Raw genomic sequence first — 14,989 nt, 5'->3', positions numbered from 1 at the left:
TAGGTAGGACTTCTGGTATCTTGGCAAATAGCTTGATTCCACTGGTTCTGAAAAGAGACTGACTACAAGGTTCCAAGATTGATAATTTCAGTATTCCATAATTCTGAGACAAGCCAGAATCTGTAAACCCATGCATAGCAACAAGAAGCTGTCTAGGTTAATAAAAGCTCTAAGATGCCACAGTAACACTTAAAATTCCTCCAATATATAAATAAAAAGAAAATACTGAGACTTGTTATTAGAAAAGACCACTTACAAAAAACTTCAATAAGCTTCAGACATTATTTTTAAATTTTCCCAAAATATTCTCAGAAAGAAATAATACTATTTTTACCTTTCCTACCCATTCATGATTGAAGTAGAATCAGAAGCTAGACTTCTTAACTCAGTGCTCTAGGTATCAAAGCTAAAAGGGTTCTAAAAGAAGTCAAGGGATCACTGGTTAAGAATCCACCTGCCAATGCAGGGAACATGGGTTGGAGCCCTGGTCCGGGAAGATCCCACATGCCACGGAGCAACTAAGCCCGTGCACCACAACTACTGAGCCTGTGCTCTAGAGCCCACAAGCCACAACTACTGAAGCCCGCATGCCTAGAGCCCATGCTCCACAACAAGAGACTGCACTGTAATGAAGAGTAGCCCCTGCTTGCTGCAACTAGAGAAAGCCCGTGTGCAGCAACAAAGACCCAACACAGCCAAAAAATAAATAAATAAAGAAGTCGAAAGGATAGGAAGATTGAGTCTGAGCCAGAAGGGAATAGCAATCTATAATATCTCTCTCAGAAAACACGTATGTTGAAAGACAGCAGTTTACTTTCACTAAAAAAAAAAATGAAGGAGAAAAAAAAGGAAAAGAAGCAATAGGGATGCTGCAGAAAGACCCACGAGGGAATCAGGAGCATTATGATTATTAATTTTTACTCTGCCACAAGCTGTTTTTTATGACTGAAGTATCAACTCACTTCTTTCATAGAAAGCTAAAAGCACCTTCTGTGAGACATATCTATCTTTTAAGCATTTAGGATTCAATAACTAGAAACAGAACGTTTAAATAGTGGTCTAGTATCTAGAATCAATTTAATATATTTGTGAGTTCTTATATGTGACCTTTTATATTCATAATCCACCTGAAAAAAAAAAGTGACCCAACATGTGGTCCAATTAGACTTTTATGTGTACAGTCAGTTGTCCCTCGGTATCTGCAAGGGATTGGCTCCAAGGATACCAAAATCCATGGATGCTCGAGTGTCATACAAAATGGTGCATAATTTGCATATAACCTACATACATCCTCCTGTATGCTTTCAACCATCTCTAGATTACTTATAATACCTGATACAACGTAAACACTATGTAAATAATTGTCACACACGGCAAATTCAAATTTTCCTTTTTAGAGATTTCTGGAAAAAACATTTTTTTAAAATTTTATTTCTTTTTTTTTGGCCATGCTGCATGGCTTGTGGGATCTCAGTTCCCCAAGCAGGGATCGAACCCACGCCCTTGGCAGTGAAAGTGCAGAGTCCTAACCACTGGACCACCATGGAATTCCCAGGAAATTTTTTAAAAAAATATTTTTGATTCACCGTTGGTTGAATCCACAGATGCAGAACCTACAAAAACAGAAGGCCAACTGTACTTATTTTTTGCTTATGATGTACATACATCTTTGTTAATAAACCTACATGGAATTATACTCCCAAATCTCAATGGACATAACTGTATTTGACCATTTCAGAAATATGAATCGTAGGTTCTGGAGTTAAGGTAGACTGGTTTCAAATTCTACTTCAGTTATGGAACCTTTGGCAAATTACTTAACCTATCTTGAGTGCTGGTTTCCTCAGCTATAATATGATGATAACAATTCATAATGTTATTGGGTGATTAAATAAGAAAAGTCTTATTCCCATGCCCAGAACAAAAGCACTCAAGAATAACAAGAAGTGGTAGGTGAAGGTTAAGCTTCTTAGAAAATATAAAGAATAGCTCACTTTAGAGTGGGAGCTAGGTTCTAAAGATAGCCTATAAGGTAAAAAAGTAAACCTGACCTTTGTACTGCCCATTCCCTATAGGCACTAACCAAAAATCAGAATATTGATGCTATTAACAAGATTTAATTAAAAAAATTCAAACCCTTTATTAAATTATGTCTCAAAAGTTTAATAACATAGAAATCATTTAATATTGATTAGAACCTGATTAGACTTTGATTAGACTTGTACTTTCAGTTCTTTCCTAATTCTGTGTTGAAGCACTTGAGAGCTCATCAACCAGTAAAACTTCATTATCAGTACTTGAAAATAACTCAAAAACACAAAAGAGTATGTGTGTGTGTGTGTATATATATATATACACACACACACACATATATACAAAACAATCAAAAAATGAAATATTAACTTACAAGTTCTGTTAAATGTCTGAGATGTCCAATTTCTTCTGGAAGTGAGACCAATTTGTTATTACTAGCAATTAAGACTTTCAATGGTAAATCACACAAGTGTACTGGCAATGTTGACATCTGGTTTCGACTAAATGGGTAAGTAGAAAAACAGAAAAGTCAGAGCCCACCACTCAAGGAAAAAACTGCCATCTTTCTCATTCTATACTAAGTATACTAATAAAGTTAAGTCTTGCAAGGAACAAACAGAATATTAGATTTGAGTTCGAGTCTTCAGTTCCTCACTTGTCAGCTTTTGTGTTTTTAGGCACAGCATTTAATTTATCTGCATCCTACACAGATTCCTCATCTGTAAATCACAGGGCTTACAGGACTCTTGCACCACAAAACTCCTTTGTAAATAATGAAGTGCCATATAAACAAAACATATTATTATTTTATTAAATTTATATAGGAAAAAATGATTTTAAAATAGGGTAGATAACTAATATCCTCTCCTCTTCCTTCCAAAGAGTTATATACAAAGTGTCTGTAATTTACTTTCCTCATCATTACATTATTATAACCAAATGTACATAAACGACCCAAATATAATTCTATGGGAAATAAGGGACAGATTGTGATTTCAAATATATCATATTAACTGAAGGATAGGTAAGGAATTTTTATTTATACAAAAATATAAAAATCAGAACTGAAAGTAAAAAACACATCTATCATTAGGATAAAAATAGGTTAAAATTTTACTTATGCAGATTTAACATCTTAATCCTTAGTAACAATTGCCCCCCCTTTTCAAGATCTTTGATGATTTTACTAACACAGATCATAAGCCTTTAAAACTTTTAAAATCTAATAATTAGACATTCACATACAAAACTGTCTACTAGTGCTACTTTGATCATGGGAAAAAACTGAGAGAATAAATATCCGAGAGGGAAAATGAGTTTCAGAAATATATAAACTGTACATTAAAATGATTACATATAAAAATATTTCCAAAGGATATTTAATGAGAAGGGGAAAAACTCATTTAAAAATTTGACTAAAAGCCTACAAAAAAGTAAAAGTTCACCTATAATTATATAACTCAAACACAACATTTTGATAAATTTCCTTTACTTTTCTACATTTGTTTATCTTCTCCAGTCAACATTTATAACTTTTATAAAGAAATAAAATAACAAAAGAATTCTTGTAAGATGTGAAAAAATGGAGTAGGTGAGTTGAATAAATGCATTTATATATTCAGAACTTAGTACACAAAAATACGTAATCACAAAAACCAAACAAAGTAATTTCAGATGTACTATTCTCATTTGATGAAGCTTATTTGAAAATGTAATCGGAAAACCACTGCTACAAGACTGCTCCAAGTCTGTTAGGCTAATGTCTCTTAGAGTTTGTTAATTATTACAAACACAAAGACAAAGGGAGAAACTAGAGGGATATAGAAAATACTGCTAATTTAGTCTAAGAATATGTCGAGATACTGCTGATATAAACAGACAATATAAATTTTTTTTTAATTATTATTTTTATTTTTTGGCCACGTGGCATGTGGGATCTTAGTTTCCCGACCAGGGATTGAACCTGTGCCCTCTGCAGTGGAAGCATGGAGCCCTAACCACTGGACTGCCACGGAATTCCCCAGATAATGTAAATTTTAGTGAAAGGGAAGAGGAAAATTGAAAAGATCACACAAAACTAAAAATTAAAAGGAAAAAATCCTTACCTAATATTTAAGAACGTTAGAGCTTGCAAGTTTAGAATTGCCTCTGGTATATACCGAATACAATTTTGGTATAAATTGAGATTCTCAAGAGAAACGAAGTGACATGCTTCTATGGGAATTTCTGAGAGGCGATTTCGTGACAGATCTGAAAGAAAAAATAAATTAAGTTTAAAATCAATCCTTGGAACTTATTTTACTGAAATTTTAAATAAAAAAAGCAGGTTTCATAATTGTTTGAATTTCCTAGAGCTCCTATTGTGGAGACTGGTCCAGATTAAATATTCAAATATTAAATGATTGAATAAACCATTTTAACATATGCCTCTATACCTGTTGCTGGGAAACGCTGATTCCTTTTGGGTCTCTACACATACTAAAAAATAAAACAATTATTCTTTGCAAGCAACATAAATTGCAAGGAATACCAGCTTAAAAATTACATCACAGATCATGCTAAGTACCAAATATCCTAGAAAACAAATGGATCCCTAAAATCCCTAAAATCCACCTTCCCAAAAGCTCAGACAACATTCAGAAAACATAAGGTTTTCAGAAAAGCGAAGCAAAACGAAACAAAAAAAAATATTGTCCCTTTCTTTACGGAGCAGCTAGGCCCGTGAGCCATGGCCGCTGAGCCTGCGCTCTGCAACGGGAGAGGCCGCAACAGTGAGAGGCCCGCGTACTGCAAAAACAAAAAAGTATCACTGTCATGTCAAAAGGACTCAGGAACCATCTTTGCTCCCACTGGCTAAAGATGAGATAACCTGAGCTTCAATAAAGATAATAATTGCAGCGAAAAACAATAATAATAATTGCAGCGAATTGAAATCTATCACATATTACTGAATTTATCCTCCCCAAAAGATGATAAAGAACCAATTAATTACCTTGTAAGCTGATAAAGGGGGGGGAAGCAAACATTTACCTTGCCTTCCCTATGTGAACTGTATCACTGAGTAACCAAATAGATAAAGGGAAGCATCTTTATATAAGTGTTCTAGCTATAAATGAAAAATAATGCTAGGATATAGCATTTTGCAACTCTCAATGAATTAATGGATCCAGAATTGAGTATTAATGACTGTTATCTTTACAAAAAGATAATCAGAAAGTATATGCCCCCCATTAGAAGAACAGAACATCATTTATGGTCTTGCCAAAGGGACAGAACCTGAGTCAAATCAAGCTTTTCCATCAGCTGCAAACTTTCAGAAAATGAAGAGGACAAAGAAGTATGCTGAAATACAGTCACTCTATCATTAACCATTTAGATTTAATTAAATGCACTGTGAGATTCATTTGATCTCTACTGTTTTCTCTCTTCTTCTGCCCCTTAAATTCTCTGTTGAGAATTATTTGGTGAGAATCCTTTAACTTTCCCTAGATGGAGGATCTGAATTCCTGCACATCTGCGAGTACCTTGCTTTCACCATAACAAGTGAATGATATTTCAGCTAGGTATATACAGACAATTCTTTTCTTGGTAATCTGTAGACGTTATTTTACTACCTTCTAGTTTCCAGTGTCACACTGAGTAGTCCAGCACATATCTGATTATTTTTCCTTTGTAAGCAGCTTGTTCTTTGTCTCCCTCCATCCTTAAATTAACACTCTGGTCCAGAACTCAGTTGGTTCTTTCAATCCTTCTTTAAACCAGAGAAATTCTCCTCTATTATACCTTTAGTTGTTGCATCTCCTCCATTTGCTCCTTCTCCTTCTTTATATTTTTTTTTCTGTTTTGATATACTCTTCCACTTAATGTTCCAAACCACGAATCTGAGTCTCAACAGTAATCATTCTCTCCTTAAATTAATATATAGAAAAGTTTTTCCCCTCACTTTTTAATTCTTTCATGCTATGATTAGAAGCATGTCACCCTGTTTCTCTTAAGAATCTCAGGATAATTTAGTTTTGTTTTGTTTTAATTGAAGCATAGATGATTTACAATGTTGTGTTAGTTTCTGGTGAATAGAAAAGTGATTCATAAAACTTGATATATATATACTTTTTCAGATTCTTTTCCATTAGAGTTTGTTACAGGATACTGAATATAGTTCCCTGTGCTATAAAGTAAGACCTTGCTATTCATATCTGCTAATCTCAAACTCCTAATTTATCCCTTCCCTCCCCTTTCTCCTTCGGTAACCATAAGTTTGTTTTCTACGTTTGTGAGTCTATTTCTGTTTTGTAAGCAAGTTCATTCTTTTTTAGATTCCACATATAAGTGATATCATATATTTGTCTTTTCTCTGTCTTACTTCACTTAGTATGATAATCTCTAGGTCCATCCATGTTGTTGCAATGGCATTATTTCATTCTTTTTACAGCTGAGTAATATTCCACTGTGTGTGTGCGTACACACACACACACACACACACACACACACACACACCACATCTTTATCCAGTCATCTGTCAATAGACATTTATGTTGCTTCCATGTCTTGGCTATTATAAATAGTGTTGCTATGCACACTGGAGTGCATGCATGTATCTTTTCGAATTAGAGTTTTCTCCAGATATATGCCCAGGAGTGGGATTACTGGAACATTCTGTTTTATTTTTTTTTTTTTTTTTTTTTTTTTTTTTTTTTTTTTTTGTGGTATGTGAGCCTCTCACTGTTGTGGCCTCTCCCATTGCGGAGCACAGGCTCCGGACGCGCAGGCTCAGCGGCCATGGCTCACGGGCCCAGCCGCTCCGCGGCATGTGGGATCTTCCCGGACCAGGGCACGAACCCGTGTCACCTGCATCGGCAGGCGGACTCTCAACCACTGTGCCACCAGGGAAGCCCCTGTTTTATTTCTTAAACTTGTCATCTATCTCTTCGAATAGTTCTATTTCATTGAAGTCACTTCTTCTAGATGTAATCCGTGTTCATCCTCTCTGGCTGCTGGAGTTCCTTTAAATGAATTATCTTCCTTTGCCAATTCATGGCTTGCCTCATCTTTGGAGCTCAGATCAAGCTGCTAGAGTACCATGAATGGCATTCAACATCAAAACAGTGGAAGCAAGCTCCATGATGCACTGGAACTAAGCTTCCCCTCTGGGGTACAGTTCTTCCTGAGAACTCAAAAGTTTTGATAACTGCCATAGGTTTTTGTCTCTTATTTTCATTTGGATCCCAGTATATCCCCCAGACTCACATATTCCCTACAGGTCCCACCAGCCTGTGAGCCTCCAAGTTGCTTCACTCTGAAGTAGTAGTTAGTAACTGAAGTTGGGAAAGACCACCATCTTACCAAAATGCCTCCCCATATTGTATTCATTAGGAAAAAGTTAAAGCCCAGGTAACAGAGGGCATCAAATATTTACAAATAAAAATTTCCTACAGGGCTTCTCTGGTGGCACAGTGGTTGAGAATCTGCCTGCCAATGCAGGGGACACGGATTTGAGCCCTGGTCTGGGAAGATCCCACATGCCACAGAGCAACTGGGCCCGTGAGCCACAATTACTGAGCCTGCGCGTCTGGAGCCTGTGCTCCGCAACAAGAGAGGCCGTGATAGTAAGAGGCCCGTGCACCGCGATGAAGAGTGGCCCCTGCTTACCACAACTAAAGAAAGCCCTCGCACAGAAATGAAGACCCAACACAGCCATAAATAAATAAATAAATAAATTTAAATCATATGGGCTTCTAAGAAGACCTCTGCTTAAAAAAAAAAAAAAAGATGCAGCTGTAAACTGTCACCCACGCTTGCTGCCCTCCCTTAAAAAAAACTTTCCTACAGAATCACATGGTAAATAACTTATTTAATACAAAATACAACAAAAATTATTCTATAAATTCCTATTTAAATTTTGTTAGTATGATTTTAAAAACTGAAGAAATGAAAGAAATTAATTTCGATTACAAACTGCTCCTTAGGGACTTCCCTGGTGGCACAGTGGTTGAGAATCTGCTTGCCAATGCAGGGGACACGGGTTTGATCTCTGGTCTGGGAAGATCCCACATGCCGAGGAGCAACTAAGCCTGTGCGCCACAACTACTGACCTGTGCACCACAACTACTGAGCCTGTGCACCATAACTACTGAGCCTGTGTACCACAACTACTGAAGCCCAGGCGCCTAGAGCCCGTGCTCCACAAGAGAAGCCACCGCAATGAGAAGCCTACACACCGCAATGAAGAGTAGCCCCCACTCGCCGCAACTAGAGGAAGCCCACACACAGCAACGAACATCCAATGAGGCCAAAAATAAATAATAAAATAAAATAAATAAATTTATTTTTAAAAAAGTGTCAGCAGAACTTCATTCTTTCTGGAGCTTCTAGGAGAAAATCTGTCTTCTTCTTTTTCCCAGCTTCTAGAGTCTGTCCACATTCTTTGGCTCATAGCCCCATTCCTCCATCTTCAAGTCAGCAATATCACGTGGAGTCCTTCTGATGCTGCCATCTCTGTGGGTCTCCCTCTTCTGCCTCCTTCTTCCACTTTTAACGATCCTTTGATTTGCCCACCTCCCCCTGCTCCCAAATAATCAACGATAATCTTCCTATTTGAAGAACAGCTGATGAGCAACCTTAATTCCCCTTTGCCATGTAGTGCAACATATTCATAGGTTATAGGGATTAGGATGTAGACTAATCCCTACATCCTACATCCTAAGGTGGGGGGAACATAATTCTGCCTAGCACACCTCTCAACTTTCTAAAAGTAGAAGCATACTTTATGTGTTTTCTTTTGTGACCTTCTCTCAACATTTGAGATTCATTCATGTAGTGGCATACTGCAGCAGTTCCTTCATTTTCACTGTCTTCATACTATTCTATATGAACGTGCTACAATTTATTTACTCATTCTACTACTGATGAACATTTCGATTACACACTGAACTAGGAGAGAAAATGCTGTGTAATAAGATTTATGTATCATCAACTTCAAAAGAGCATGCCAAATTGTTTTCCAAAGAGGTTGTACCAATTTACACATTTACCAGCAATGTACAAAGAGTTCTTGTGGCTTCATATCCTTGCTAATACTTGTTATTGAGATGTTTTAATATTTATTATGTTTTAAAGATTTTTATACAGTGGCATTTCATTGTGATTTTCATTTCCCTGATTATTAATGAGGTACAACAGCTTTTCATATGTTTATTAGCCATCTAGATTTCTCTTTTTGTAAAGTACCAGCTCAAGTCTTTTGGTGTGTTGGACATCTTTATAAATTCTGAATATGAGACTGTTATCAGTTATATGTGTTGCAAATATGTTCTCCCACTCTGTAGCTTGAAGTTTCACAGTCTTTGTGGTGTCTTCTGATGAAAGTCTTTAATTTTAATAGAGTAAAATGTTTCATTAATCCTTTCCTTTATGGTTAGTGGTATTTGCAGTTTTAAAAGAAATCCTTCCCTACTCCAAGGTCACAAAGATATTCTTTTCTAAAGGTTTTAGAGTCTGACATTTAATCTACCAGGAATTTATTTTCTAGTATGATGTGAGGTAGGAGGCCAATTTCATGTTTTCCTACAGGGATACCCATTTATCCCAGTGACAGTTATTGAAAAGATCATCACCTCCCCCCACAACTATTTCCCTATAACACCTGTCATATATCAGGTGCCTACATTTGTATGGGCCAGTTTGGGGGCTTCTCTAATCTGTTCCATTGCACTATTTATATATTCTTATGTCAATATTACACAATCTTAATTACTATAGCTTACAATGATTCCTGAAATCTAGTAGAGTGATGTACTCCTACATCACTTCTAGTAGGACAGGTATTCCTTCCTCTTTGTAGTTCTTCAAGTGTGTCTTGGCTTTCTAGGTCCTTTGCATTTCCTTGTAAGTTTTCGAATGAGCCTGTTTTATCTCATAAAAACACTTGTTCGAACTTTTACTGAGATTGCACTGAATCAAACATCAATTTGGGAAAAAATGACACCTTTACTTGATTTATTCACAGGTCTTTATGATTTTATAAATGATATATATTTTTCAAGTTTTATTTTCTAACCATTAGTTACTCACAGAAAGAAAAGTGATTTCAATATATTGATTTTGTACCTGGCAACTTTGATAAATCTTTTTATTAGTCTATAAAATTTATCTGTAGATTCATTTGGATAGCTCCAAATCCACGATTACCTAGTTCTGTGAATAATGAAAGCTTGTTTCTTCCTTTGTGATATGTACGTACGTACGTATGTACGTACGTACATACGTACCTACTTATCTATCTATCTATCTATCTACCATCTAATTCCCTTACAGTGCTGGCTAGGACCTCTAGTATAATGTTGAATAAAAGCAGTAATTGAAGGTATTCTTGCCTTGTTCCCAATTTCAAAGGTTTTCTGTAGATATTGTTTATCAGATTAAGGAAATTCCTTTCTATTCCTAGTTTGCTAGGAGTTTTTTATCAGTAACAAATGTCATATTTATCAATCTCTTTTTCTCCATCTATTGAGATGATCATAGGATTTTAATCTTTTACTACATTAATATTGAATTTTACTCTTTATTCCACTATTATTTATTCCATTAGTGTAGAACTGATTTTTTCCTTATTAAAACTTTATTCTATCAGTATGATATTAAATTTACTTTCTAATGTTAAATCTTGTATTCCTGGGATAAAATAAATTTAGTCATGATGTATTAGTTTGGGGGTATTCCCTCTTTTTCTATTGACTGAAAGGATTTATACAGCTTTCAAATGATTTCATTTTAAAAGCTTCTTAGAATTCACTGGTGAAGCCACCTGGGCCTACGTTTTCCCTGAAGGAAGATTTTTCACTATTGACTGAATTTCTTTAATATTAATAAGACTATTAAAGTTTTATATATATTTTCTTGAACCAGTTTTCAGATATTACAGTCTAGGAGTTTGCTATTTTCATCAGAATTTTCCATTAAGTTGTTCATAATATCTTCTTTATTTTTTTAATGTTTACAGCATCTGTGGGGATGGCTCTATTTTCGTTTCTGACTTCGGTTTTTGTACCTTATTTCTTTCCTGAGCAATCTCATCAGAGATTTGAAAATATCATTAGTGTTTTCAAAGTATCCATTCTGGCTTTGTTAACCCTATTCATTGTACAGTTTTTATTTTGTTAGTTTCTGTTCTTACCTTTATCATCTTCCTTTCATTGGGGGAGAGGGGTTGTGCTACTCTTTTCCTAATTTATAGAGATGGAGGCTTAGCTCAATAATTTTTAGACTTACTTCTTTCCAAAAATATGCACTTAAAGCTTTTATAAAATTCCCTTTAAGTGCTGCCTTAGCTGTATCTCATGAGTCTTTATATATACATTTTTTAATTAGAATATTCAATTAGAAAATATTTCCTAATTTCCGTTATGATTTCATCTCATTCTGTTAGAAATGAATTCCTTAATTTCTGAACATATAATGATATTCTACTTATCTTTTTTGTTAATGATTTCTAACAACTGTATATGGTAAAAGAACATGCTTTATGTGATTTCAATCCTCTATTGTTTGTTTATTTTCTTTACGGTCCAGCACATGGTCCATTTTTACACATATTCTATGTGAGTCTGACAAGAATATTTATTCTACATTGGCATAATGTTCTAGTTATGTCTACTAGGTCACATTTGTTTAACTGCATTGTTCAAGGCTCATCCTTACTGATTTTTTTTTGGTCAGTTTTTTCTATCAACTGCTGAAAGAGAGGGGTATATTAGTCTTTCATTTTTATTGCTATGTGGAGAGGGGTATATTAGTCTTTCATTTTTATTGCTATGTGTCTATTTCTCTCTTTAATTCTTCAACCCTTTCTTTATGTATTTTGGACTTTTGTTATTAGGCACCTACAAAATTTTAAATTATTATCAATTTTTTTTTGGGCCATACCGTGTGGCATGTGGGATCTTAGTTCCCCCACCAGGGATCAAATCCGTGCCCCCTGCAGCGGAAGCATGGAGTCTTAACCACTGGACCGCCAGGGAAGCCCCCAAAATTTTAAATTATTACCTTCCTGATAAATCAAACTTTTTATAATTCTTAAGTTACTTCTTCCATTCCCAGTACTGTAATTTGCTTTGAAATCTCTTCTTTTGGTTGGTTTGGTGGACTTACTTTAATATGACTCCCATGATCCCTATTTACACCCTTGTATAATACCCCCTCCTCCACTTGAGTGTAGGTGGGACTTCAAAAGTAACTAACTTGCTCCTAACCAATAGAATACTGCAAAGATGATGTGATGTCATTCCTGTGGTTACGACTGTCTATCTGATCTGTCCTATCTCTGTTGCCAAATTTGAAGAAGTAAGCTGCTGTGAATTCTACAGTTGCAAGGAAATAAATTCTGCCAACAACCTGAGGGAGACTGGAAGCAGATCCTTCCTCTGTCACACCTCGAGATGAGGACTCAGGCCTGATCAACACCTTGACTGAAGCCCTGCAGCAGACTAGTCTAAACTGTGCCTAGACTCCTGATTCAAAGAAACCATGAAGTTCCTTAAGCTGCTAAGTTTGTGTAACTTGTTATACAGCATAGAAAACTAACACAGTCAATATTTCTACAGAGTACCTTTTCCTATTCTTTAATTTTGAACTTTCTGGATCATTACTCTTTGAATGTGTTTCTTATAAACAGCACATAGGTAGATTTTGCTTTCTTTTCATTGTCTGACAATCTTAATCTTTTAACTGAAGCACTCTATATTTAACATAATTACCCAATATATTTGGACTTTTTAAAAGGTCATGTTATTTATGACAAATGTAGTTCATTGCCCTTTGAATATCTATGCTCTTTCCTTCCTTCTTACTATCAGAATCTCAATTGTGTTGAAAACAGCAAAGGGCTCAGCTAGACCACTGACTGATATTTCCAATTTTATTAATCATTAAAGTCCAAACAAAGGAAATAAAGACTGATATAAAATTTAACCATATTTGCCCTGGTAACTAAATTGATGTAGGAAATTCTCATTTATAGCCAGTGTCCTGAGTTTGTATGTAAACTGAATGCTTTGAAACTACCTCATGTTTTTCCATAGAGGGAAAAAAGACTTCTTAGCTATTGAGGGCTAACTTCACACACAATGCCAATGCCAATGCCAATGTTATATATTCGCAAATATATTCCTTTTCTAGTATTTCCTATCTCAGTACATGATGCTTTTGTCTATCCAGTTGCTTAAGTCAGAATTCTGGAAGCATCCTGACACCTTTCTTTTTTTCCCCTAATCTAATCCTATTAACAAACATTGTCAGTTTGTATTAACAAACATTGTCAGTTTCTTGGTCCAAATATATCTTGGGCCTCTCCGTTTCTCTTCATCTCTTTGTTACTGCCTCTTAGAATTGTTCTAAGAATCAAATCAAACAATGCATGGAAAATTACTTCATATACTGTAAAATGCAAAGAGGCACACACGCATAAAGCCAGCTTCAAAAGGCTGACAGCCATACAGCAAAAACAAATAACACCCATCCCCCTAATTTCAGGGTATTGTACTCTGCAATAAAATATTACAGAGTACAATACAATAATTTATGATCTTTGGTCACCAAAAAGAATATTGCTTTCAGTATACTCTACTTTTAAAAGGCAAAAAAGGTAGAAAACATTTATTTAAAGATTTACATTAAAATGTTTAAAATAGTTTCCTTATCTTTCAGTGAGGTTAAATAAGCAGAGAGGTTACTGTATCTTTGTGTCACTAAACTTGCTTTCACACATACAGATAAGACTAGTTATTGCCACACAAGCCCCCTAAATTTCCATCTCTGTGTCAGTGTAGTCAGTTGTAGGCTGTTTTCCAGATTGCAAGCTCAACTGAGATTTGCCAAGTATTGTAAACAGCCACAAACTGGATAATAAGCAACTATGCAATTAAGCTATTAAGTTACTTCTATGTATCATATCCTGAATGTAGCCTTGGTCTTGCACCAGCCATTATCTTTTCTGCTAATGCTAGTAATATGAGCCAACAACTATACCACTCTGGCATAGCCCTTGGATGTATTATTCAGTTGAGCAAAGCAGAAAAAGCCTATTTTGGCCTGATAAAAATATGAGAAAAATTTTCGCTAAAAAATGTACCATGGAAGTTTCAATTAACTAAAAGAAATATTTCAATGGAAAAAGTTTTAAGACATTTTGTTTGCAATCAAATGCCTGATTATTTTCCTAATTTACAAAAAAGTTACCCTCAAAGTTAAACTCATCTCAAATCTACTTTAAGTTTAAAAATAATACGTCTAAAGAGAAAAGTCTAAAAAAATAGTAAAAAGAATCTTTAATATTAATGGGGGGTGCACAAGAATGATCACTCTAGATTCACATAGCAAATATTCACTGAGTAGGGACTATGTCTGTTTTGTTCAACCCTGTATAGTTGGCACTTAGTAGTGCCATAGTACACAGCACATAGTAGGTACTCAATAAAATATTTATTTTAAAAAAATCAAATAAATGAATGAAACAAAAACTCCAGAATCAGAAATGAGTAAGAATCCTCTCCTCCATCTTATACAGCTTCATCTATGGTAAGACTAATAACGTAATTAATATACTGATAAAGGACCAAATCACAATTTTACCTTTATGATTTTTTAAAAAATACTACATAACCTGGATTGAAAATTTATTTCCAAAAAAGTAAGCGTTAGATAAAATGAATCAAATCCAACTCTTGAGGGAAAAACTATTATATGTATCAAACCATAGATAAGTATTTATAATTTTAAAAAAAGCTGAGATAGGTTACAACCATAAGAAAGAGTGGTTAAGGTATATAAAAAATGACATCGAGGGGCTTCCCTGGTGGCGCAGTGGTTAGGAATCTGCCTGTCAATGCAGGGGACACAGGTTCACGTCCTGGTCTGGGAAGATCCCACATGCCAAGGAGCAACTAAGCCCATGCACCGCAAC

General features: G+C 35.2%; 1 protein-coding gene across 3 annotated transcripts in view; it reads right to left on the bottom strand.

Annotated features, from left to right (window-relative positions):
* The window catches only part of LRCH3 (leucine rich repeats and calponin homology domain containing 3), a 112,822-nt gene that overhangs the window by 66,313 nt on the left and 31,520 nt on the right, over window positions 1–14,989 (bottom strand). For all 3 annotated transcript variants that reach the window (XM_065876052.1, XM_065876054.1, XM_065876053.1), the window contains exons 2-3: window positions 4,140–4,284; window positions 2,408–2,534 (exon numbers count right to left, since the gene is read on the bottom strand). In XM_065876052.1, the coding sequence (XP_065732124.1) occupies window positions 2,408–2,534; window positions 4,140–4,284 (272 nt within the window). The remainder of the gene's footprint in view (window positions 1–2,407; window positions 2,535–4,139; window positions 4,285–14,989) is intronic.

This window comes from Phocoena phocoena, chromosome 4, assembly GCF_963924675.1.
Source record: "Phocoena phocoena chromosome 4, mPhoPho1.1, whole genome shotgun sequence".
NCBI lineage: Eukaryota > Metazoa > Chordata > Mammalia > Artiodactyla > Phocoenidae > Phocoena > Phocoena phocoena.
This window is presented reverse-complemented; position numbering and strand designations above follow the sequence as displayed.